At 46.0% G+C, this 26,831-nt stretch overlaps 1 protein-coding gene across 1 annotated transcript; it reads left to right on the top strand.

Annotated features, from left to right (window-relative positions):
- The first annotated feature begins 837 nt into the window (after positions 1-837).
- On the top strand, positions 838-23,356 carry LOC142659929 (HLA class II histocompatibility antigen, DR alpha chain-like). Its single transcript, XM_075836507.1, has 5 exons — positions 838-990; positions 18,453-18,698; positions 19,052-19,339; positions 20,668-20,821; positions 22,574-23,356. Exons 1-4 carry the CDS (start codon positions 909-911, stop codon positions 20,811-20,813), a joined length of 762 nt encoding a protein of 253 aa, XP_075692622.1. The 5' UTR covers positions 838-908; the 3' UTR covers positions 20,814-20,821; positions 22,574-23,356.
- Positions 23,357-26,831: the final 3,475 nt, after the last annotated feature.

Here is a 26,831-nt window from a genome sequence, read left to right as displayed (position 1 = left end):
GTCTGTACTGCCCCATAGACTTGCATAGGTCCGTGCGACACGTGTGAAAAACACGCGGGTGGCACGGACGTATTACACGTTCGTGTAAATCCCCCTAACAGTCAGGAACAGCAATCGCGCTGTTCCAGGTCATTTGACCCCTTAGATGCTGCAGTCAAGCACGATTGCAGCATCTAAGATGTTAGAAAGAGGGAGCGCCCCCGCGATGAGATCGCGGGGTGCCGTTGGTTGTCATGGCAGCCCAGGGGCCTAATAAAGGCCCCCAGGACTGCCTTTCTTCATCTCCTTATAAGTCCTGCCTCTTAACAGGAGCCTGTAAAAATGACACCGTACGGTGAAAGCTGTAAAAAAGAAACCCCTCAAAAGATTAAGGAATCGCTATTTTTTTCGTATTCAACCCCACAAATATTTTTTTTACAGTTTACATTATATGGTACAATAAATGGTGCATGAAAAACTTCAACTCGTCCCGCAAAAAAACAAGCATTCATATGGCTTTATCGACGGAAAAATAAAAAAAAGTAAAGGCTTTTGGAAGGTGGGACAAAAAAAATAAAAACGAAAATCCCAAAAATGTCTGTGACAGGACGGGGTTACAAGTCTGCTCTCCTGGATCCAATTCTGGTTTTAGATTGAAAAATCTGCAGCAAATTTGTACTGTGTGAACAAGGCCTTACCCCTTCTTTGTTGACTATGTTTTCTATAAAAAATCTTGCCCGGTATCTCTTGTGCCTAAGACATCGCTGAGCAGAAGCAGTCTACCCGGTAACTGTTACGTCACGCACTACAAACCTTCCTATTGGTGGGAAAATGCAGGATTAGATTTCATGCTGAATTGTCGGCACTGTCTGTATGTAAAGAACAGAAGTTTATGAAACATTTGTGGATGAGTTCTGTCCGGTGTTACAATGTCTCAGAGAAAACACCTTCACCTGGGCCTCTTCTCCTTGGCTTGTATGTTTTATGTGAACACCAGTCAAGCAGTAAAAGGTAAGTGGAAATGTAGAGAATGATCTGCTAATAGGCAGGAAAGTTACAGCTGTAGATGTTCTCTAGAAGGAGAGGAGTTATCGGAGAGAAGAAGACGAGTTACCGCAATGGAGATGACCCTTGGGGTATGTTCACACGGGCTATATTCAGCCATTTTTCGGGCTGTAAACCCCCCGAAAAACGGCTAAAAATGCGGGGGCTGAACGCCTCCAAACAGCTGCCCATTGATTTCAATGGGAAAAACGGCGTTCTGTTCCCACGGGGAGGGGGGTTTACGCAGCCATTTTTTAAAAACTGCCGCGTAAAAAAACGCTTCGTAAAAAGAAGTGCATGTCACTTCTTGAGCAATTTTTTAACCCGTTTTTCATTGACTCAATAGAAAACCAGCAGCAAAAACGGCCGTAAAAAACGCAAGTTGTTTAAAAAAACGGCTGAAAATACGGATCGGTTTTAAAGGCTTTTCAGCCGTTTTTTGTAAAGCGTGTGAACATAGCCTTAATTTGAATGTGTTTGTTTTAATATTATATTACAGAAATAGGAAAGGAAAACATTATGGGGGAGGTTTCTGGTGTCTGTTATGCACAAAAATTTGTGACTTACGCAAGAAATTGGCGGAAATTATAGCGCAAATCGAAGTTCAGTTTGTAGTGCACGGACAGCCTAGAGGTGTGCGCCTTAATAAATTTAGAGCATCTTACTCCAGCAGGCTTCTGGGTATGGAACTCAAATCGAAAAAAATTTGCCCCTAAATCTCCTGGAAATAATACCGGCTATGCTATTCCACAAGGTCTTTATGTCTCTTCAACGTATGTTTTCTGTAGTGAGCTTTCTTGGTGGTAGAGTTGTGAAGTGTTTTTATTTATCATACCATGTATGTACCATTTTGTATATCACGTCATCATAATTTACAGCTTGATGATGTGACCAAATTTAAGGATGTTTTCACACATAGACGTTTTGAAGCCGCACCACAGAAATACACATTGACGACACCTCAAGTGAACATTGAACATTGGGGCTTGAGAAAGGTTCCTGTTGAACCGAAACGTTGCTGTGTTTGAGGTGAATAAATCCACCCTGTTTCTCATCTGCCTCGAAGTCCTGGTGCCGTTACTACAGCCTATGCTGTTTTCTATCTAAAAAGAAGGGGAATTGATTCATCCCCTGGGGACGAGCACATGGCCTGATTTTCTGCATCCGTGGAGTGCTGTGTTTATTTGCTCTTGTTTCTTGTATATGTATATATATATATATATATATATATATATATATATATATACACACACACACACACACTACCGTTCAAAAGTTTGGGGTCACCCAGACAATTTTGTGTTTTCCATGAAAACTCACACTTAGGCCTCATTTACACGAGCGTAATATACGCGCGTGCGACGCGCGTGCTTTTCACGCGTGTCGTACGCACCTATATTAGTCTATGGGGCAGTGTAGACGATGCGTGAATTTTGCGCAGCGCGAGTGTGTTGCGTAAAACTCACGACATGTTCTATAATCGTGCGTTTTTCGCGCATCACGCACCCATTGAAGTCAATGGGTGCGTGAAAACCACGCATGCCGCACGGAAGCACTTCCGTGCGAACTGCGTGATTCGTGCAAGAGCTGTCAAAAGGATGAATGTAAACATAAAAGCACCACGTGCTTTTCTGTTTACAAACATCCAAACGGAGTGTCAAATTAGAGATGAGCGCACCGAACTTCACCGGGTTCGGCCGAACTCGTTTTGACCGAACCCGGCAAAAAATGTTCGGGTACGCGACGGCAGGGGACAGTCACTATCCACGGTGCTGAAAGAGTTAAACTGGTTCAGTACCATGGACAGTGACTTCCGATCACAATATACATATACGTGTAAAAAAAACAAGAGGTACTGACTTACCGATAACTCCCGGCTTCTTCCTCCAGTCCGACCTCCCGGGATGACAATTCAGTCCAAGTGACAGCTGCAGCCAATCACAGGCCAAGCACAGGCTGCAGCCAAACACAGGCTGCAGCGGTCTCATGGACTGCCGCGTCATCCTGGGAGGTGGGGCCGGATGACAAGAGAGGGACGCGTCACCAAGGCAACGGCCGGGAGACCGGACTGGAGGAAGCAGGAAGTTCATGGTAAGTATGAACGTCTTTTTTTGATTCACAGGTTGGTGTATATTGTGATCGGAACTCACTGTCGAGGGTGCTCAAAGAGTTACTGCCGATCAGTTAGCTCTTTCAGCACCTTGGACAGTGACGGGCGTCGACTAGCCTCATCTCTATGATGGCGGCTGCGCGAAAATCACGCAGCCGCGCATCATACACGGATGACACACGGAGCTGTCAAGTGCCTTTTGCGCACGCAAAACGCAGCGTTTTTTGCGCACGCAAAACGCACACGCTCATGTAAATCAGGCCTTATATTTATCAAATGAGTTGCAAAATGACTAGAAAATATAGTCAAGACATTGACAAGGTTAGAAATAATGATTTTTATTTGAAATAATAATTTTCTCCTTCATACTTTGCTTTCGTCTTGGAATGCTCCATTTGCAGCAATTCCAGCATTGCAGACCTTTGGCATTCTAGCTGTTAATTTGCTGAGGTAATCGGGAGAAATTTCACCCCATGCTTCCAGTAGCCCCTCCCACAAGTTGGATTGGCTTGATGGGCACTTCTTGCGTACCATACGGTCAAGCTGCTCCCACAACAGCTCTATGGGGTTGAGATCTGGTGACTGCGCTGGCCACTCCATTACAGATAGAATACCAGCTGCCGGCTTCTTCCCTAAATAGTTCTTGCATCATTTGGAGGTGTGCTTTGGGTCATTGTCCTGTTGTAGGATGAAATTGGCTCCAATCAAGCGCTGTCCACAGGGTATGGCATGGCGTTGCAAAATGGAGTGATAGCCTTCCTTATTCAAAATCCCTTTTACCTTGGTCAAATCTCCCACTTTACCAGCACCAAAGCAACCCCAGACCATCACATTACCTCCACCATGCTTGACAGATGGCGTCAGGCACTCTTCCAGCATCTTTTCAGTTGTTCTGCGTCTCACAAATGTTCTTGTGTGTGATCCAAACACCTCAAACTTCGATTCGTCTGTCCATAACACTTTTTTCCAATCTTCCTGTAATGACGGGGGTGGGGAGACAGACAGGTGAACCCTAATCTACCCACCACTCAGTCCCTGCCTACTTGCAACGACCCGCCCTAGGCGACGGGGTACAACTGGGCGACGGTCCATACGTTCAATAAGTGCACGACAGACAAACAGACAAGGGTACACAGAGCTAGGGGGAGAAAGGGGCAGTTGCCCACGGCAACACCGTGAGCAACAAGAGAAGTGAACAAGCCGAGTCAAACCAGGAGAGTACGAGGTGCCAAACGCAGAGCAGAAGAGTAGTAAACAAGCCGAGTCAAACCAGGAGTGTACGAGGTACCAAACGCAGAGCAGGAGAGTAGTCAGCAAGCCGGGGTCAATATGAAGCAAGCACAATGGTACAAGAAGCTGCAGCAGGGCCAGGAAACCAAACAAGAAGAATCACAAGCAAAGGAGGAACAGGAAAGGCAGGTATAAATAGACAGAGGGCGGGAGCTAGCTCCGTCTGGCCAGGCTGTGATAGGTTCTCCCACTCCTAAGCCTGCCACCCTGAGTGGTGGAAGATGGAGTCAGTCTCACAGACATAGAAGCAGGTGCAGACTGATTATCTATGGGCGTTAACCCCGAAGCTATGCCTGGCAGATCCTTTACACTTCCTCTGTCCAATGTCTGTGTGCTTTTGCCCATATTAATCTTTTCCTTTTATTAGCCAGTCTCAGATATGGCTTTTTATTTGCCACTCTGCCCTGAAGGCCAGCATCCCGGAGTCGCCTCTTCACTGTAGACGTTGACACTGGCGTTTTGCGGGTACTATTTAATGAAGCTGCCAGTTGAGGACCTGTGAGGCGTCTATTTCTCAAACTAGAGACTCTAATGTACTTGTCTTGTTGCTCAGTTGTGCAGCGGGGCCTCCCATTTCTCTTTCTGCTCTGGTTAGAGCCTGTTTGTGCGGTCCTCTGAAGGGAGTAGTACACACTGTTGTAGGAAATCTTCAGTTTCTTGGTAATTTCTCGCATGGAATAGCCTTCATTTCTAAGAACAAGAATAGACTGTCGAGCTTCACATGAAAGCTCTCTTTTTCTAGCCATTTTGAGAGTTTAATCGAACCCACAAATGTAATTCTCCAGATTCTCAACTAGCTTAAAGGAAGGTCAGTTTTATAGCTCCTCTAAACAGCAAAACTTTACAGCGGTGCTAACATAATTGCACAAGGGTTTTCAAGTGTTTTCTAATCATCCATTAGCCTTCTAACACAGTTAGCAAACACAATGTACCATTAGAACACTGGAGTGATGGTTGCTGGAAATGGGCCTCTATACACCTATGTAGATATTGCATTAAAAACCAGATGTTTGCAGCTAGAACAGTCATTTAGCACATTAACAATGTATAGAGTGTATTTCTGATTAATTTAATGTTATCTTCATTGAAAAAAACGGTGCTTTTCTTTCAAAAATAAGTAAATTTCTAAGTGACCCTAAACTTTTGAACCGTAGTGTATATACAGTGATGGAAATAAGTATTTGATCCCCTGCTGATTTTGTAAATTTGCCCACTGTCAAAGACATGAACAGTCTAGAATTTTTAGGCTAGGTTAATTTTACCAGTGAGAGATAGATTATATAAAAAAAAAAAACAGAAAATCACATTGTCAAAATTATATATATTTATTTGCATTGTGCACAGAGAAATAAGTATTTGATCCCTTTGGCAAACAAGACTTAATACTTGGTGGCAAAACCCTTGTTGGCAAGCACAGCAGTCAGACTTTTTTGTAGTTGATGATGAGGTTTGCACACATGTTAGATGGAATTTTGGCCCACTCCTCTTTGCAGATCATCTGTAAATCATTAAGATTTCGAGGCTGTCGCTTGGCAACTCGGATCTTCAGCTCCCTCCATAAGTTTTCGATGGGATTAAGGTCTGGAGACTGGCTAGGCCACTCCATGACCTTAATGTGCTTCTTTTTGAGCCACTCCTTTGTTGCCTTGGCTGCATGTTTCGGGTCATTGTCGTGCTGGAAGACCCAGCCACGAGCCATTTTTAATGTCCTGGTGGAGGGAAGGAGGTTGTCACTCAGGATTTGACGGTACATGGCTCCATTCATTCTTCCATTGATGCGGTAAAGTAGTCCTGTGCCCTTAGCAGAGAAACACCCTCAAAACATAATGTTTCCACCTCCATGCTTGACAGTGGGGATGGTGTTCTTTGGGTCATAGGCAGCATTTCTCTTCCTCCAAACACGGCGAGTTGAGTTAATGCCAAAGAGCTCAATTTTAGGGTATGTTCACACGGCCAAATTTCAGACGTATACGAGGCGTATTATGCCTCGTTTTACGTCTGAAAATACGGCTCCAATACGTCGGCAAACATCTGCCCATTCATTTGAATGGGTTTGCCGACGTACTGTGCAGACGACCTGTTATTTACGCGTCGTCGTTTGACAGCTGTCAAACGACGACTCGTAAAAATACAGCCTCGTCAAAAGAAGTGCAGGACACTTCTTTCAGACGTTTTTGGAGCTGTTTTCTCATAGACTCCAATGAAAACAGCTCCAAAAACGAGTTGGTAAAAAAATGAGTTGGTAAAAATGCGAGTTGGTAAAAAAACGTCTGAAAAGCAGGGTCTGTTTTCCCTTGAAAACAGCTCCGGATTTTCAGACGTTTTGGTTGACTACGTGTGAACATACCCTTAGTCTCATCTGACCACAGCACCTTCTCCCAATCACTCTCAGAATCATCCAGATGTTCATTTGCAAACTTCAGATGGGCCTGTACATGTGCCTTCTTGAGCAGGGGGATCTTGCGGGCACTGCAGGATTTTAATCCATTACGGTGTAATGTGTTACCAATGGTTTTCTTGGTGACTGTGGTCCCAGCTGCCTTGAGATCATTAACAAGTTTCCCCCGTGTAGTTTTCGGCTGAGCTCTCACCTTCCTCAGGATCAAGGATACCCCACGAGGTGAGATTTTGCATGGAGCCCCAGATCGATGTCGATTGACAGTCATTTTGTATGTCTTCCATTTTCTTACTATTGCACCAACAGTTGTCTCCTTCTCACCCAGCGTCTTACTTATGGTTTTGTAGCCCATTCCAGCCTTGTGCAGGTCTATGATCTTGTCCCTGACATCCTTAGAAAGCTCTTTGGTCTTGCCCATGTTGTAGAGGTTAGAGTCAGACTGATTAATTGAGTCTGTGGACAGGAGTCTTTTATACTGGTGACCATTTAAGACAGCTGTCTTTAATGCAGACACCAAGTTGATTTGGAGCGTGTAACTGGTCTGGAGGAGGCTGAACTCTTAATGGTTGGTAGGGGATCAAATACTTATTTCTCTGTGCACAATGCAAATAAATATATATAATTTTAACTATGTGATTTTCTTTTTTTTTTAAATATATAATCTATCTCTCACTGGTAAAATTAACCTAGCCTAAAAATTCTAGACTGTTCATAACTTTGACAGTGGGCAAACTTACAAAATCAGCAAGGGATCAAATACTTATTTCCTTCACTGTATGTATATATATATATATATATATATATATATATATATATATATATATATATATATATATATATATATATATATATTGTGAGGGTTTAGCATCAGGAGAGGTTGGTACAGCGGTTTCTTTGTAGCCAGAGACAGGGACAACGTGCATTAAAAGTCATAACAGGGCTTTTCCTGTGTTTTTATTCTTGTCAAAGAAACAGCCTCTTGTACAACAAGGCAAAATACAAAATAAATCCTGCTCGTCTGAGCACTAACTAAACAAGATATTATCTAACTATACCGAGTGCCTTCCTACCAGGCACTGGACACAAAGTAACACAGGTCTTTACTCACATAGAATACAGGCTACTCCAGCCTTAGTAGTCTCCAGTCTGAGTCAGGGGTGAGACTCACACACACTGTGTCTGCACCTTTTTATACACAGGCTACAGGTGCAGCTAATTGAGCAGCAGCCTTGTCCTACAAACAGAGATGTTCTAGGGATTGGGGAACCCGCCCTGCTCTTCTCCAATCCAACTCCAGGCCCTTTTTCCGGCTTTTCCTTAAGCCGAGATTGGAAAGCTAGAGCTTTCTATTGCAAAAACTACTCATTCCCTGGAGCCTAGGATACATATGACAGGATTCTAGGGGAAATGTACCTTCCCTCAATGACTTTACCTGTCACTGTCTCACAATATATATATATATAATGTCCCTGCAGGGTTGGATTCACCATCTGGGTGATAGGGCAGTGCCCAAATAGCTAGAAGGGGCCCACAGCCCCTGTTTGATGAGGTCTTCAATAAAACAAAAGAATTGTTAAGGATCTGCCAGGCACAGCTTCTGTATCTACGCCCATAGGTAATCAGTCTGCACCTGCTTCTATGTCTGTGAGACTGACTCCATCTTCCACCACTCAGGATGGCAGGCTTAGGAGTGGGGGAGCCTATCACAGCCTGGCCAGACGGAGCTAGCTCCCGCCCTCTGTCTATTTATACCTGCCTTTCCTGTTCCTCCTTGCTTGTGATTCTTCTCGTTTGGTTTCCTGGCCCTGCTGCAGCTTCTTGAACTATTTGACCCTGCTTCATATTGACCCTGGCTTACTGACTACTCTCCTGCTCTGCATTTAGTACCTCGTACACTCCTGGTTTGACTCTGCTCGTTGACCACTCTTGTTGCTCACAGTGTTTCCGTGGGCAACTGCCCCTTTTCCCTTGCTTCTGTGTACCCTTGTCTGTTTGTCTGTCGTGCACTTATTGAGCGTAGGGACCGTCGCCCAGTTGTACCCCGTCGCCTAGGGCGGGTCGTTGCAAGTAGGCAGGGACTGAGTGGCGGGTAGATTAGGGCTCACTTGTCTGTTTCCTTACCCCTATCATTACAAGAATGAGATAAAAGTTGCCCAACGGCATTGTCAAGTATATCATAACTGGTGACTGGCAAGGGGCTTTTGACCATTATTGCCCGGGGTCCGAGGCCAGTCTCAGTCCACCCTTGTGTCCCCAGAAGGTGTATGATTCAATGTAAAGTGGTCCCTTTGAGATCTTCTCAATGGGTTCTCAATTTTTTTTTTGTTTTCGTTAAGAAATTTTGTGCATTTTACGACTCTTTGGGCTTGTCGACACGTATCGGATTTTCTGCATCAATTCAGTTGAAACTAGCAGACATTCCAGTGCGGAAAAAAGGAACCATTTCCTGTGGTTTTTACTGCAGAAAATGGTGCATATTTTGCTGCGTTTTTCTCAGTGTTGGGAGATGGTGACATCTCCTCCTGAAAAACGCAGCAATTCTGTCCACTTTCCGCAGCAGGAATTCACAACCTGCGGTCCAAAAATTACGCACTGCAGGTCAATTTCTGGTCGTAATTTTTACGCAGCGTGTGGATGAGATTTGTTAAATCTTTTTTTTCCAACTGCAATTCCGAACAGAAAAAACGCAGGAATACTGCTACGTGTGGACAAGCGATTAGGGTATGTTCCCACACACAGGATAGGCTGCAGATTTTCTGCAACAGAAAATCTGCAGCAGAATATCTAGAAAAACACTGGTAAGGCCGGGTTCCCATGTAGCGTAAAGGCTGTGGAATTTCCGCAATGGAAATACCGCATCATTTAGAGTAGCAGCAAAATCTCATGCCCACGCTGCGGAGAAAGAAAAGCAGCGTAAACGTTAAGAAATTGACTTGCGGTACAGAATTTAATTTAATTTATACTGCGTTTTTGTTGATTTTCCGTTGTGGGTTTTCCCCATCAAATACCATGGGGGTGAGCAAGGCGTATTCGCCGTATTACGCCGCAAAAATCGCAACTATGGAAAATAAAATAAAAATCATACTTACCCAAAACGCCCTCCCCTTCCTTCAGTCCGGCCTCCTAGGATGACGTTGCATCCCATGTTACCGCTGCAGCCAACCACAGGCTGCAGCGGTCACATGGGCTGCAGCGTCATCCAGGGAGGCCAGACTGCTATGGAGGGACGCAACGCCATAACAATGACATACGTAAGTAGGAGCGGTTTTAACCTCTGCTTTCCTCAGCGGAAATTCCATCCGAGAAGTCACAATGCGGTTTTCGGACGGAATGTACTGCGGGTTCCAGGTCGAATACACTGCGTGGTTTTTACGCTACGTACCCGTCCCGTGGGAACCCGGGCTAAATCTGTCACAGAAATCCACACTAAATAGTGCATTTTTCCTACTCATTGCTACGGAAACGCTGTTTTTTTTTTCCCGCAGCGGTTTTACCTGCGGATTTATGCCAGATTCACACGAGCGTCTGCGTTTTGTGCTTGCAAAAAACGCGGTGTTTTGCACGTGCAAAAGCTCCATAAAAGCTCCGTGTGTCATCAACATATGATGCGTGGCTGCGTGATTTTCGCGCAACCGCCATCACTATGACACTCATTATGACACGTGGTGCTTTTCTGTTTTCATTCATAGCTTGACTTAAGGTATGTTTGATGCTTCCGCTATCTACGACCTTACACCCCAAACCCCAATAAGAGACCACACATGAATTTTGGTGTAAAGGCCACAGCAGCCATTTATTAAACACACCTTTTTTCTGAAAAAGAGCATAACCATAAACACATCATAACTCCATGATAACATCCTGCTCTATTTCCCAACTCCAGATAAAGGATCCTTGAAGGCACTTCAATCATTAAACTCCATCGTTTCCTTATTAGGTCTGGACCCCTTACCCTACAGCCGTTCTGCACCTGACCCGAGGGCACCAACCATGTCCAAGACCTCTCTCTCCCTTCCTGGGGACCCTGCCCATCAGGAATATATATGAGCTGGGTAACCACTCCCCAGCCCCTCCAATACTATCCCGGGTTAAACGCCCCGAGTTCTCTTGCAACAATCTCCATTGTTGCTTCTCCTTCTTACCATTCCGTGCCTCCAAAGACCCCTCCTCCTACCGCCATCGCTACTGTGACAAAACAAAACCCCAACCGACAAATTCCCATAAACAGGAGAAAATACTGGGAGGGCGGGCGGGACAAAACTTTCTCCTGTTGTCCAGCGGGAAAGAGGGCTGCCTCTTCCCCGCATGGACTTATATACTTTATTCTCCACCCACCACATATAGATACATTTTGCCCCATGCCCCTTTCACATAACCCTCCAATCCCTATAAATATAGCCTAAAACATAATACCTAGAACATAATAGCCTAGAACTCCCAAACACCTAGTCATGCGCTTCCTTCATTACGGCTGCGCCTACATTACGCTGGGCTTACTTGACTTAAGGTATGTTTGATGCTTCCGCTATCTACGACCTTACACCCCAAACCCCAATAAGAGACCACACATGAATTTTGGTGTAAAGGCCACAGCAGCCATTTATTAAACACACCTTTTTTCTGAAAAAGAGCATAACCATAAACACATCATAACTCCATGATAACATCCTGCTCTATTTCCCAACTCCAGATAAAGGATCCTTGAAGGCACTTCAATCATTAAACTCCATCGTTTCCTTATTAGGTCTGGACCCCTTACCCTACAGCCGTTCTGCACCTGACCCGAGGGCACCAACCATGTCCAAGACCTCTCTCTCCCTTCCTGGGGACCCTGCCCATCAGGAATATATATGAGCTGGGTAACCACTCCCCAGCCCCTCCAATACTATCCCGGGTTAAACGCCCCGAGTTCTCTTGCAACAATCTCCATTGTTGCTTCTCCTTCTTACCATTCCGTGCCTCCAAAGACCCCTCCTCCTACCGCCACGACAATCATGTGTGACCCCTTACACATGATTGTCCCTCCACAACTGCAGGGCTTTCTCCATGCCCTCCTTAATGTCCAGGGTCCACATATCCAGACCCACCTCGTTTAGATGAACACCATCCGCCCTGAGGAAACCTACCTCTCTACCCTCCAACTCCTTATGCCGCACCACAACACCGCCATTGCGTGCCACAAATCTGCCAACTACCTTGTTGACCTTTGCTCGCGCTTTGTTTAAGCTATGTACGGAACGTGCCTGCCGCCACACCTTGCGAGCCACAATATCAGACCATACAATAACCACTCCTGGGAACGCCGACCACAACCGCAAAAGGTCAATCTTCACATCCCTCACTAAATCCCTGGACGACCGAATGCCCAAATCATTGCCGCCAAGGTGCACCACTAAGATATCTGGCGCCCTGTCCAAACCCGCATAAAATTGTACCTCTGGTAACAGCCTACACCACAGCATGCCCCGCAGGCCCAACCATCTGACCTGCACCTCTGCGTGATCCATGCCCAACTGTCGTCCGGCCGGACGAACATCTGCCCGCACACCTCCCCAGTGCACGTAGGAGTGCCCCATGATCCAAATCAAGCAGGGACCTGCACCTAAAACAACACAAAACAACAACGTAACTACTCCATATCCACCTCCAGCACATCTTATCACCACCGCATCAAAGCAAGTGAGGCCGCACATACAACCTATATCGGTCTGACTCCCACCTACCGATCTTCTTAACCATCGCCGGGGATAAACCCCACCGAGCTGCTTCCGTAGCTGCGCCAATTCTAAAGGAATGAGAGCTAAAACCTGCTCCACCTCTGCCAGACAACAGGATACATTTTTTGAACACCTGTGAAAACTGGAATTTTGACAGAGACAGCCCGTCTGCATGAACCAACAAGGATGCCGAGCCCTCAGGCCTCACCGCAACAAACTCCCGAAAACAGTGGACCGGGCACACCCGCGACCCTGGTAACTCATACAAACGCACCACAAAACCTCTCCCTTCCTGATCTGTCTTAGATCTACGAAGCAAACAAGAAAGGCAGGAGCCATCCAAATCCACATCAGCGTACAATAAACCCCCTGCCACACTCTTACTGGCCGACACCAACTCCGATATCCGGAACGCCCCAAAGAAAGCCAAAGAAAAGGCCAGTGTAAATAGCCGTACTTCAAATGCTGAAACACAAACCTCCCTCAACAAATCACAAATTGCTACCAACAGCTCAAATGACACCGGCTTCCTGAGATCCCTAACTGCGGAACCCCTCCTGAAACCCTTCATTGCCTGCCTGACCAGAAAGGACTTAGTCACGTCCTCCTCACCTTTCTTCTTAAACCAAAAAGCCAAGGCCGACAAACTGCGAGCGACCGTTGCTGCAGACGACCCCTCACTGTACGCATTTCCTATAAAATACAACAAACACGCCTGCCTATCTGCAATACCTGCCTGCGCATTATCCAACAACGCCTCCCATACCTGCCATACCGCACTGTACCTCTGCCACGTTACCGCACTAACAGACCTTTCCACGAGCGACATCGCCATTGTCACACCACCTTCCACAGATGCTCTGGACAAGGCAGGCCATGAGACTCCGCCCCCGGCGCCAGCAGACGAAACCTGTCCCACTGTTGACGAGAAAGGGAATCAGCCACAGAATTCAGCACCCCAGGAATATGCACTGCCACAAAATGCGCATTCAACATCAGACCTCTCAAAACTAAATGTCGCAATAGTCGCACGACTGGCGGAGAATTAGCTGTCTGCGCATTAACAGCCTGAACGACACCCAGATTGTCACATACGAAACGCACTCTCCGGTCCCGCAAACAATCCCCCCACAACTCCGCAGCCACCACAATCGGGAACAATTCCAGCAGAGCCAAGTTACGGACAAAACCACATTCATGCCATGTATCAGGCCAAACTCCTGCACACCACTGCCCCTGGAAATAAGCCCCAAATCCACAAGCACCTGATGCATCAGTATACAGCTCCAAGTCCACACTAGACACCGGCTGATACATGAGCACCGACCGCCCATTATAGGTCTGCAAAAACTCCCCCCACACCAACAAGTCAGCTTTCAACTCCGCCGACAACCTAATGAAATGATGAGGGGAATGCACCCCTGCGGTAGCACTTGCCAACCGCCTGCAAAACACCCGTCCCATGGGCATAATCCTACAAGCAAAATTCAAATGCCCCAACAAGGATTGCAAGTCCCGCAATTGTATCTTCTTCCTGCGCAGCGCACTCGCCACCAACTCTCTCATCTCCAGCAACTTATCATCAGGCAAGCGACACTCCATATTATCTGAATCAATCATGATTCCCAAAAACTTAATGACCGTCGTGGGTCCCTCAGTTTTTTCAGGCGCCAAAGGTACCCCAAAATCCATTGCCACTCTCTCCATAGTGTGTAGCAATCCTGCACACACATAGGTACCCGGCGGCCCGATAAACAGGAAATCATCCAGATAATGCAGGGCAGATTGCACCTGCGCCTCCCGACGGACCACCCACTCCAAAAACGTGCTAAACATCTCAAAATAAGCGCATGAAATGGAGCAGCCCATCGGGAGGCAACAATCTACAAAATATTCCTCCTGCCAATAACATCCCAGTAAACAAAAACTGTCCGGATGCACCGGCAATAAACGAAAAGCGGCCTCAATGTCCGTTTTCGCTAACAGAGAGCCCTTCCCGTATTTCCGAACCCAAACAACCGCCGCATCAAAGTTAGTGTAACTAACCGCGCACAGTGCCGGATCAATGCCGTCATTCACCGACTCGCCTTCCGGATAAGACAAGTTATGAATAAGGCGGAATTTATTCGCCTCCTTTTTTGGAACCAAACCTAACGGGGAAACACGCAAATTCTGAACAGGCGGGCAGGAAAACGGACCCGCCATGTGGCCCAACGCCACCTCCTTCAGCAGCTTATCCGTAACCAGATCAGGCCGCGCCAAAGCAGACGACAAATTACGGACCACCCCGTCACGTCCAGCCGACGTACAAGGAATCCGAAAACCTTCTGAAAATCCTAACCATAACAACTCCGCCACTTTCTTATTTGGATAGCCCCTTAAAAACGGGAGCATCCTTTCCACCCTCACCGGCGTCGCCCCTCTTCTGCTCAGCATCTCCCTGCCTGCCCCTATGCTTCTTGAAGCATCTGGACAAACCATGGGCGCCTCCGCAACCGGAGCACTCGTGCTTATATCTGCAGTCTGGGCCGAACTTGCAATGCCCCTCGTTGTACTGCCAGCAACACCCCTTTCCTGAGGATCCTGACCGACCCGCTGCTGACCCCTGACCGCCGGCCGCATCCCGAAAGGGCTGCTGACCCTGTTTTGGCGCAGACATCAGCCGCATCCACAAACTGATATCTTTGTGGTCCCATCGCAATGACGGGCGCACCGACTTCCGTTGACGAAACTGTTCGTCATACCGCAACCAAGCGTTACCGCCGTATACACGATACGCCTCCCCTACCGAATCCATATAACAAAACAACGCCGAACAGTTCTCCGGCGCCTTCTCACCCACCACACTAGCCAATATAGCGAAGGCCTGCAGCCAATTCGCAAAAGTCCGAGGAATCAAACGATACCGCCGCCGCTCCTCCTCCTCCTTCTTACTTTCGTCCGGTTTCCACCGGTCCAAATTATACTTTTCTAATGGCAGCAAAGAAAAAATCTCCACATATTCATCTTTCCAGATCTTTTCCCTAATTTCCACCTTCAAATGCGCCCCCAGCGGGCCCTCAAAGCACACATAAACCTCGCCTTTTGCTGCATCCGCCAAACGCACATCCTCCACCACTTTCTTAGCCGCACTCGCCGCCGCGTCAACCGCTTTTTCCACCGCCACTACGGCACCCACAACCGGCGCCACGTCACTAACACCCGCAATCCCTGCCGCAGCCGCACCAGAAATCGCCTCGTTAGCAACTGCACTCCCTGCCGCACTAGCAGACGCCTCACTAGCAGCGCCCCATACCCTCGCTGGCGACTGCTCTACGCCTGGCACATTTCTCATAAAATACTCCTGCATCCCTCTAAACAACAATTGCATCTGTGACATTGACAACATCCCCCCCACATCCCCCCCACACATCCCCGGCACCACATCCGTGGTAAACTCACCCGTACGTCCCTGAGGTGACCTCCCAGCGGACGCGTCCATCACTCCAGATAATCCAGGCGTCGGTCGTGACGATCCTGGGGAGTGGTGCTCCTGCACCCCATGCTCCCCGTAACTCCGCACACTTCTTGCTGAGGAAGCTCTAGGCCCAGCGGAACGCGGCCCGTCCACGATCCTGCCACCCGCTGGTGGCGCGACATATCCAGCCACGATCCTGCCACCCGCTGGTGGCGCGACTTCAGCCTGACAGCCCTGCCGATCCAGTCCTTCTGCAGGGCTGTCAAACACAAAACGTCTTGTCGCCGCTTGTCTTGCAGACCGCTGCCCCCCCTCGTCCGGATGGGGCCCGGCGTCACTCACCGAAGCTGCCCGGGTCCTTCCGGTCGCTGTCGCTGTCACACGCCTCCCTGCTCCTGCAGGAGGCGATCTCACTCCCCATCCAGAGGCCGCTCGCCTCTTCCTTCGTGTCGGTCTTGCAGTCCGGACATCCGTGTGCAGAGCTCCTCCGGCACCTGGAGCATCGGCGCCGGAGAAAGCCGTCACTTCCTGTGATGCGCGCGCATCCGGTCCCGCACGCACTTCCGGCCTTGTGCGCGCATCCGGTCTTGCGCGCGCATCCGGTCCCGCCTCCACTTCCGGCGTCGTTGTTTGAGACAGGAGGGAGGAAGATGGCCGCTGCGGCCCCCCCCTCCTGTCACCTCCGATCTGGCCCGCCTGATGGGATTCCTCCCAGACCTCCGCGGACCGTCGCCAGGGTGTAGCTCCAGACCAGCAGGAGGAGGAGGGTCCCTGGAGGGGCTCCCTCGGCGCCGACCAGACCGAGGTGCCTCTGCAGAAGAAGGCCTCTCCTGAGGCCCGGAACGCCCGCTGCTGCGTCCCTCACTCTCCTCTCCAGCCGCTGGAACCGGAGGGAGAGCCCCGGCAATCAGCGCATCCAGCCATCCCACGCCGTGCTGCATCGCTGCATCCCGGATCCTGGCCATCGTTGACTCCATCGCCGCTTCCATCAGGTAAGTAGAAAATATTAATGTGTATATTTATCTTTTACTATAATAACAGGACAAAACTTTCTCCTGTTGTCCAGCGGGAAAGAGGGCTGCCTCTTCCCCGCATGGACTTATATACTTTATTCTCCACCCACCACATATAGATACATTTTGCCCCATGCCCCTTTCACATAACCCTCCAATCCCTATAAATATAGCCTAAAACATAATACCTAGAACATAATAGCCTAGAACTCCCAAACACCTAGTCATGCGCTTCCTTCATTACGGCTGCGCCTACATTACGCTGGGCTTACTTTACTGCTGTCGCGCGAATCACGCGCGTCACACGGAAGTGCTTCCGTGTGCTGCACGTGATTTTCATGCACCCATTGACTTCAATAAGTGCGTGATGCGTGAAAAACGCACAAATATAGGACATGTCGTGAGTTTTACGCAGCGGACACACAATGCGTGAAAATCACGGACTGTTTGAACGGCCCCATTGACTAACATAGGTCCGTGAGATGCGTGTGAAAATCACGCGCATAGCACGGACGTATTATACGTTCGTCTGAATAAGCCCTTTGTGTTAAACATTGGTTATAGCACAGTATATGTGCACCTGCTGATTTCCAGTGGTTTTTACGGCGTTTCCACTGCGTTTCCACTGTAAAAACCGCAACAACATAAATTTAGCGGAATTTCTGCTCCCCATTGAAGTCTATGGGCCAAACACGCAGCATCTCCGCACAGAACACGCAGCATAAATTGACCTGTTGCGGAATTGAAAAACGCACCGCAAAACACTTTCTGCACAACTTTTGTGGTTTTTTTTCCGCAGCGTGAGATTCTCTTAATCTTATTCACTTTGCTGCTACTGTAACTGCTTCGGAATTTCCGCAGCATTTACATCACGTGGGAACCCACCCATAGCCACACCCTTTTCTAGACACCTTTTCAAACTTTCAAGGCTAGAACAAAAAATAAATTTGGCACATGCCTTATACTCCCATTTTTCCAGTGTAATTTGCATTAGAATTTTGGTGCATTTTGCTCAGTAAGTCTATGTTCACACCTGCGTTGGTGAGTAGAGAGAGGAATCATGGTAACTGTAGTCTTTTACATAATGATCCCGCCCACAATAACTTGCCAGCATCAAAACAGCAATACTGCACCGAGCTGGATAACATAATAAGAGTATAAAATAGTTATTGTTGAGCTTCAGCCGCTTACCATTCAGACACATACAGGTATTTTTCAATATTTTTGATAATCTCAGATAACCCCTTAAGGCTGGGTTCACACAACCTATTTTCAGGCGTAAACGAGGCATATTATGCCACGTTTTTTTGTACTTTTGCACAATTGCTATGTATAATGTATAATTTCTATACAGAGAATTAAAAGTTTGTGTTGTACTGATTTTATATGTAATGATGAATTTATCTTCCTAACAAATCTTAATGGGTTCATTTGTGTGTTGCAGTTGAAAATATTTTGACTCAATCAGTCTTCTACCAGACTCTGGAGCCGACAGGGGAATTCATGTTTCAGTTTGATAAAGATGAGATATTCCATGTTGACTTGCAACAAAAAGAAACTCGGTGGAGGCTGCCGCAGTTCGGAGAGTTGGCCGGCTTTGAGGCATCTGGAGCTCTGCAGAATATCGGTGTTTTGAAATTTAATCTTGACATTTATGAGAAAAGGTCAAACTACACAAAAGCAAAAAGTGGTAAGACATGATCATTCCTATGCAAAACAATTGTCCATGTAACTGTATCTGTAGCAGAAGAAATTTTAAAGGGGTTTCCTCATTTGGACAATCACTTTTTGTTGCTTAATCGCATCTTAAATAAAAAATGAAGCAACTTTACAAATCTAAGGCCTCATGCACAAGATCGCAATGGTTTTGCGGTCCGTAAAACCACGGGTCTGTTGTGGTCCGCAATATCAAAAAGCTATTCTCCTAGAAGCAATGATGTGTAGCTGAACTTTATAGCTATCTGTGAATTTAACTAATAAATATTTTATAGAGCATTGTGGATATGATTTATCTAATAATAATGTAATATCTTTTCTTGACAGTCGCTCGAGATGATATACATGTATTCACAGAGAAACCGCTGGTTCTGGGTCAGCCTGTCACATTGGTCTGCCTTGCCACCCAGTTCTTTCCCCCTGTCATTAAGATGAGCTGGCTAATAAATAACCAGCCGGTGACAGACGGTGTGTCAGAGACGGACTACTATCCTGCTCAAGACGGTTCCTTCAGCATGTTCTTATACTTAGCTACCCTTCCTAAAGAGGGCGACGTGTACACCTGTTCTGTGGAGCACGCTGGACTCTCTATCAACCCCACCAACAAGTTCTGGAGTAAGTAGCAAAGATTATAAGGGTATGTGCACACACACTAATTACGTCCGTAATTGACGGACGTATTTCGGCCGCAAGTACCGGACCAAACACAGTGCAGGGAGCCGGGCTCCTAGCATCATACTTATGTACGATGCTAGGAGTCCCTGCCTCTCCGTGGAACTACTGTCCCGTACTGAAAACATGATTACAGTACGGGACAGTTGGCCTGCAGAGAGGCAGGGACTCCTAGCATCGTATATAACTATGATGCTAGGAGTCCGGCTCCCTGCACTGTGTTCGGTCCGGTACTTACGGCCGAAATACGTCCGTCAATTACGGACGTAATTAGTGTGTGTGCACATACCCTTAGAATAATCAGGTCTGAATTATTTACAAAATCAACGTCATAAAGTCACAGTAAAAACACATTTGTTATATATTCTGTACAGTAATTATCTATCTATATATATATACTAAGGCCCTCCGCACACAAAAACTTGTTAAAAAGATTGTGATGCAGGATTGTTGCAGGGAAAAAAACTGAAAACAAAGGACAGTGCAGCGTGTGTGCTATTTTTACTCTATTAGGGCATGTTCAGACGTGGCAGAATTGCTGTGGAAATTCGCAGCGACTGTTGTTTCCATTGGTTTCTAAACATTTTTAGGTAACTATTCAGACGTTGCCGAAAATAACTGCGGAATTTAGGCTGCGGTGCAGAATTTACACTGCGCAGCATGCACAGTCTGTTTGCGGAGAAGCAGCAGATTTTCACTGCAGATTTGAACCTTTGCAATGCACAGTCTGAAATCTGCGGCAAGTCCGCTGTGATATCCGCAACGTCCGAATTACCTATCAAATATGAGAATGTTGCTGCAAATTCGAAAAATTCCACCACTAAGGGTGGCCTCACATACAGTGTTTTTTCGAAAACGCAGCTATTTATAAAGCATTTCCTGGTGGTTTTTCTGCCAAAAACCGCTGTGGCCAGATGTTGCCTGAAACTCAATAGTGAAATATAATACACATGCAAACAATGTTTGTTTGTTTTTTTCGTTTTTTTCACTTTTGGTGTGTTTTTTTTGGGACCTTGACGTTTTCTTCCAAAATAATAATGCTCTAGGTATGGCGGGGTTTTTTTCCAACCATTTTCCCATAGGTTTCTCTGTAGGACATGAAAAATGGCAGAAAGAAACGCTGTTAAAAATGTATAAATATTTTTTTTTTTAAAGTCACAGAAACATGCAAGAAATTCATGGCGTTTTTTTTACAAGTCAAAACCAAAAACACTGCAAAACAACTATGTTAGAATGAGCCCTTACTTGTGTTATGTCTTCATTTATCCTAGCTCCTGAAGTTCCCAAGCATATTTCGGAGACATCTGAGAATGTTGTATGTGGTCTAGGACTTGCGGTTGGAATAATTGGAATCGTTGCTGGCATTGCACTGATATTTAAAGGAAAGAAGAACATGAATCAAGCAAGAGGTCACTGATTTTGCAGGTAAATTATAGACTATTATGAAACAAAGGGATAGTAGCAGACATTGTTATTTCTGACAGGTAGATTTATAATTTTCATAAAGGCTTCGTACACTTTTTGTAGGCATTTTTTTTATAAACAAAGTTTTAGGTGATTATAAACATTTCTTAAATTGACATTTTTTAAAATACAAATGTTTTAACAATTCAGTTTCTATGTATCATCTATAAATAAACACAGTATAGTTTGCTCTTAACCAATCCCGTCAGTTCAGTGGAACTGACCACTTAGCTGAGAGTGTGTCCTGTGTGTCTCTAACACACAGGATCACCATATTTCCGATCACATCTAAGTTGATCAACTTAGATGTGATTGTAATTATGGTGATTCTGTGTTAAAGACACACAGGTGCCGCTCTCAGCAAGTTCACTTCACTGATGGATTTGACTGATAGTGAACGATACAGCTTCTACATATAGAGGATACATAGAAGCTGTACTGAAAAAAAAAACTTTTTTTTTAAATAAAAGTCCATTCCAAAAACATTTGTAATCACCTAAAACACAGATTTAAAGTGTGAGAAATGATCACCTGTCCACTGGATAGGTGATGCTTATTAGATCGATCTGTGGGTGTTCGACCATTTGCTAGGAGGACAAGCGGTCCTACTGCTAAGGAGAACGGGGGACATGAAACCCCTGTTTTGACGATCAGTCGGGGTACTAATGATCGAACCCTCACTGGTCTAATAGTTATCACTTATCCAGTTGTTAGGTGATAACTTCTCACAATTGGAAAGCCCCATTAATGAAACAAAAAATTGCCTAAAAAGGTGTACGGCTAAATTCAGATGTGGCTGAAACATGTGGATTTTTCTGCAGAACTTAAAGGGGTTAACACATGAAGACAACCCCTGTCCATAGGAGGTCCCCCGAGCTGTCTTTGTATTACAAGGATGCCATTTATTTGAGCATCAAGAGGCGAGGCATGCCTAGAGAAGAAGGGGCATTGTAGCAAAATGTATCATGGGGCCTGTTCCATGTGTTGGCTCATACCATCATATGCCCCCCGAATTGCAGTCAAGCGTGCCTAGTACTTGTATAGCAATCGGATTACTCATCCTTTGTCAGAGGGAGAAATAGTGGGGGCCTCTTCTGGTCTGGTTTCCTCCTCCCTTGTTTATTAGGCCATGTTCATACAGAGTTTTTTGCCGTGGAAACGTGTCAAAAACCGCGGCAAAGAAACGGCCAAAAAAACGCTTGCGGGGAAAAAGCAACATGTCCTTGTTTTGGGCGTTTCCGCCTATAACCTCCCATTGACATCAATGGGAGGTAGAGAAAGCGTTTTCTGCGGGGTTCTTTGCCCGCGGCGCTCAATGGCTGCGGGCGAAAAACGCTGCAAGTGTTCTGCCGGCAGGTCAAAATCTGAAGAAATTTTGAGGCAGATTTTTCTGCATGCAAAATACTCTGTGTGAACAGGGCCTTAATGTTGCAGATTCTGTGAAGAGCGACAACCTTGTTCTATTCCTTCAGCCTGAAATGTGCCACCACATTTTCTAGAGATGATTTAGATGGAATCCAGTTGTTTTATTAGTAGGCAGTAAGAATAGCAGTTACCTAAAGCTAGTGCTACATTGTCAACTTTGTTGGATGACCTGGAATTTTGTTTATGAATACATTGTTGCAAAATGTAGCACTAACATTATGTTCTAAGCCTGTATGTAGCTGCCTAGTAAGTAATCAATCAATAAATCATTTTTTTTTCCTTTTCCAGCCACTATAAACGGTGTTGGATGTTTACTTTTCTCACAGTGCTAAAATAAAAATCCAGCTAGAAAAACTGAGCTTCAGCATATGAACAGACCAAATTGACGGAGGACATACACAATAAAGATAATATATTTGCTGCGTTGCTGAAACATTAGCTGCATTTGATGAGATGATTTATAACTATGCTATTATGTCTGTATTTCCTTTTACAATTGTAACTTAAAACTACATTTTGCTGATGCAGATCATGGACCTTTGTCTTCAAATTTTCCTTAAACAACTCCTTTATGTATGTCTTCTTAGAGCATTCTGACATAAGGAGGGGAGGGGCATTAATCAGGACTTGTCAACAAGCCGGGGCAGAGAGCTGCTGCGGGAGTACCTCTTGTTCTGGGGGGTGGCCCCATTCATGGAAATGGAACATAAAATGGGCAGTAACAGGGCAGTTTTCCTTGTTATATCAACCAATCTATGGGGGTACTGCTGCTGGGCTACAAGTATTTCTTTTTTAAATTTTATACAAAATTTATTTAAAGAGGACCCGTCACCTGCCCAAAAAACTGCAGTTGACACCTCAGTTATATTGTGGCGCCCCACAGATTCTGCCGCTTTTTTATTTATTTTTTCTAGCCCCCATCGTTCCTGAGGTATCGGTGCGTTCATTTTGGTGCCCGATATGCAAATAAGGCCTTTGACTTTCAAGTGGGCGGTTACCCCTTATCAAGTGACAGCTGTTACCCGCCCACTTGACAGTCAAAGGCCTTATTTGCAAATCGGGCACCAAAATTAACGGCACCGATATCTCAGCAACGGTGGGGGCTAGAAGAAAAAAACAAAAAGCGTCAGAATCTGTGAGGCGCCTGCAATCTAACAGATGTCAGCTGCAGTTTTTTGGGCAGCTGACAGGTTCTCTTTAAATCTATTTCTATTGGAACCTCGGTCCATTGTATATTTTTGAGCTTTACACATTGAGGTCAGGTGGAAACAAGAAAGCAACGCACCTGGAGCAACTTTTATACCTTCCACATACACAGACACACAAAACTGCAGCGTTTTATGGTGAATACTACCCATTTGCTAATATTGTGCATGTGGCTGCTCTGGTAAAATAATGCAGCAGTAAAAATGACAATAAAACACTCTAACCGCTCTAAAGCTCAGTTCACACTTGTGTTCAGAGGTTCCATCAGACTTTGGTAATTCTGATGGCAAGAATAGCGCAGTCTGCAGCGTTTTTCTTGCCGTCAAAAATACTGGAACACTGACGGACCCCATTAAAGTTAAAAGGGTCCTTTGTAATTTGCCGATATCGGTTCAAAACGAGTTCTAGCACACGGTAGCTGCCATGGCTCTCTTATAAACAGAAGCCATTACGCTGGTGTGAACAGAGCCTTAAAGAGGCTCTGTCACCAGATTTTGCAACCCCTATCTGCTATTGCAGCAGATCGGCGCTGCAATGTAGATTACAGGAACGTTTTTATTTAAAAAAAACGAGCATTTTTGGCCAAGTTATGACCGTTTTTGTAGTTATGCAAATGAGGCTTGCAAAAGTCCAAGTGGGTGTGTTAAAAAGTAAAAGTCCAAGTGGGCGTGTATTATGTGCGTACATCGGGGCGTTTTTAATACTTTCACTAGCTGGGCGCTCTGAAGAGAAGTATCATCCTCTTCTCTTCAGAACGCCCAGCTTCTGACAGTGCAGATCTGTGACGTCACTCACAGGTCCTGCATCGTGACGGCCACATCGGCACCAGAGGCTACAGTTGATTCTGCAGCAGCATCAGCGTTTGCAGGTAAGATCGACTTACCTGCAAACGCTGATGCTGCTGCAGAATCAACTGTAGCCTCTGGTGCCGATGTGGCCGTCACGATGCAGGACCTATGAGTGACGTCACAGATCTGCACTGCCAGAAGCTGGGCGTTCTGAAGAGAAGAGGATGTTACTTCTCTTCAGAGCGCCCAGCTAGTAAAAGTATTAAAAACGCCCCGATGTACGCACATAATACACACCCACTTGGACTTTTACTTTAAACACACCCACTTGGACTTTTGCAAGCCTCATTTGCATAACTACAAAAACGGTCATAACTTGGCCAAAAATGCTCGTTTTTTTTAAATAAAAACGTTCCTGTAATCTACATTGCAGCGCCTATCTGCTGCAATAGCAGATAGGGGTTGCAAAATCTGGTGACAGAGCCTCTTTAATTCTTTTCCTGTATGATTCTAAGCTGAAAAAGTTTTTACTTGTTTTGCTTTTCTGATAAATAAAAATACAACACAATAAAATGCAATTTGTGTTTCTGTAGTTAGACGCCATGTTGTTGTGCTTGGTTCCTCATGTTGTACAAATGTTGTATGTACAAGGCTAATAAATTCTATTCTCTATGTACTGTCTTGTGTGTTTACTTATTTGTTAAAAGTATATATTAAAATTTAGAAGTGAAGGCTACCTCCAAGAATATAGAGAAACCATTATAGTACAGGAGCGTGCATAACAAATTTTGGCTCTAAATAGCGGCATGGAAGGGCCACAGTCCGTGCTGCGGGCAGATGACAATTGTGCATTATGAGACAGAGGGTCCTGCTCTATCCTCTAGGCTCCCGTATGCAGTACGGTAGGAAAATGTTGCATTCTACATTGCTGGATACGGGAGCCCAGGAGACCGAGTAGGACGCTCCATCTCCTGCTACAAAGTTATGAGCAGCATGGGCAATATAGAGTCAGAATTTGCTATACAAGTTATTTATAAAAATTATTATTGTGCCCACACTTGTATTTTTGGAGGTACATGTTAACCTGTTTTTAACCTGTGAGCCACAGCCATGGACTGGTCAGATTAGCTGCTTCGCTTTCTCCATCATGAACATCACAGGAATACATCGACTTTAAAAACATCTGTACTGCTTTAAGGAAAAATTGGATTACCATTTTACTGGGGTTATTAAGGGGCTTATTCTGCACTGTTGAATATCGTCAGCCGTGAGTCGAATGTTTGGCTGCAGAGGGGTTACCCACAAGAAATGGCAGAATTTATTTTTCATTATTTTTGCCTTCACGAACACTACATACACTGCGCTGAAATGAGCGATGTGTGATCAGTCTACTGGCTCTGACCAGATCAAGTACAGTCCTGATTGTAAGGCTGGGTTCACACGAGCACATTAACGTCCGTAATGGACGAATGTATTTCGGCCGGAAGTCCCGGACCGAACACAGTGCAGGGAGCCGGGCTCCTAGCATCATACTTATGTACGATGCTAGAAGTCCCTGCCTCGCTGCAGGACAACTGTCCCGTACTGTAAACATGATTACAGTACGGGACAGTTGTCCTGCAGCGAGGCAGGGACTCCTAGCGTCGTACATAACTATGATGCTAGGAGCCCGGCTCCCTGCAGTGTGTTTGGTCCGGGACTTCCGGCCGAAATACGTCCATCCATTACGGACGTAACGTGCTCGTGTGAACCCAGCCTAAGGGCTTGTCCACACGTAATGGAATTGCTGCAGAAAGTAGGAGACATTCCGCTGTTAAAAAAAAACGCACCATTTCCTGCGTTTTTGACTGCAGAAAATGGTGCGGATTTTGCTGAGTTTTTCTCAATGCTGGGAGATGGTGACGTCTCCTCTAAAAAATGCAGCAATTCGGTCCACATTCCACAGCAGGAGTTGACGTGCTGCGGTACGAAAAATACGCACCGCAGATCAATTTCTGGTTGGAATAAAATTAGACATAATTTTTACGCATGGTGGATGAGATTTGTTATATCTCATCCACTATTCTGCTACTCTTTTCTGCTCTGTATTTTCCCTCGGCAATTCCGGGCGGAAAATACACAGCAATTCCGCTACGTGTGCAATTCAAAGCTACATTGTATTCAGGGGCGTAGCTAAAGGCCACTGGTGCAAGAATGCAGCTTGTGCCCCCCTCCCCAACACCACCAGCACGCGTATGCCCAGCCGCCTTGCCTGACAGACCCCATGAATGCCTCCACAGTATAATGCACCCCATAGCTGCCCCCACAGTATAATGCTCCCCATAGCTGCCCCCACACAGTATAATGCACCCCATAGCTGCCCCCACAGTATAATGCTCCCCATAGCTGCCCCCACACAGTATAATGCACCCCATAGCTGCCCCCACAGTATAATGCTCCCCATAGCTGCCCCCACACAGTATAATGCCCCCACAGTATGTTGCCACCCATAGCTGCCCGATACAGTATAATGCACCCCATACAATATAATGCCCCCAGACCTGCCACATACA

The sequence above is a fragment of the Rhinoderma darwinii genome, chromosome 8, assembly GCF_050947455.1.
Source record: "Rhinoderma darwinii isolate aRhiDar2 chromosome 8, aRhiDar2.hap1, whole genome shotgun sequence".
NCBI lineage: Eukaryota > Metazoa > Chordata > Amphibia > Anura > Rhinodermatidae > Rhinoderma > Rhinoderma darwinii.
The sequence above is the reverse complement of the archived record's forward strand: the minus strand, read 5'-3'. Positions and strand labels throughout refer to the sequence as shown.

Excerpts from the sequence above, each read along its gene's own strand:
- LOC142659929 (XM_075836507.1), top strand. The coding sequence starts at position 909 with ATGTCTCAGAGAAAACACCTTCACCTGGGCCTCTTCTCCTTGGCTTGT. Across the intron at positions 991-18,452 it reads CACCAGTCAAGCAGTAAAAG|TTGAAAATATTTTGACTCAA; the intron begins GTAAGTGGAAAT and ends TGTGTGTTGCAG. Across the intron at positions 18,699-19,051 it reads CTACACAAAAGCAAAAAGTG|TCGCTCGAGATGATATACAT; the intron begins GTAAGACATGAT and ends TTTTCTTGACAG.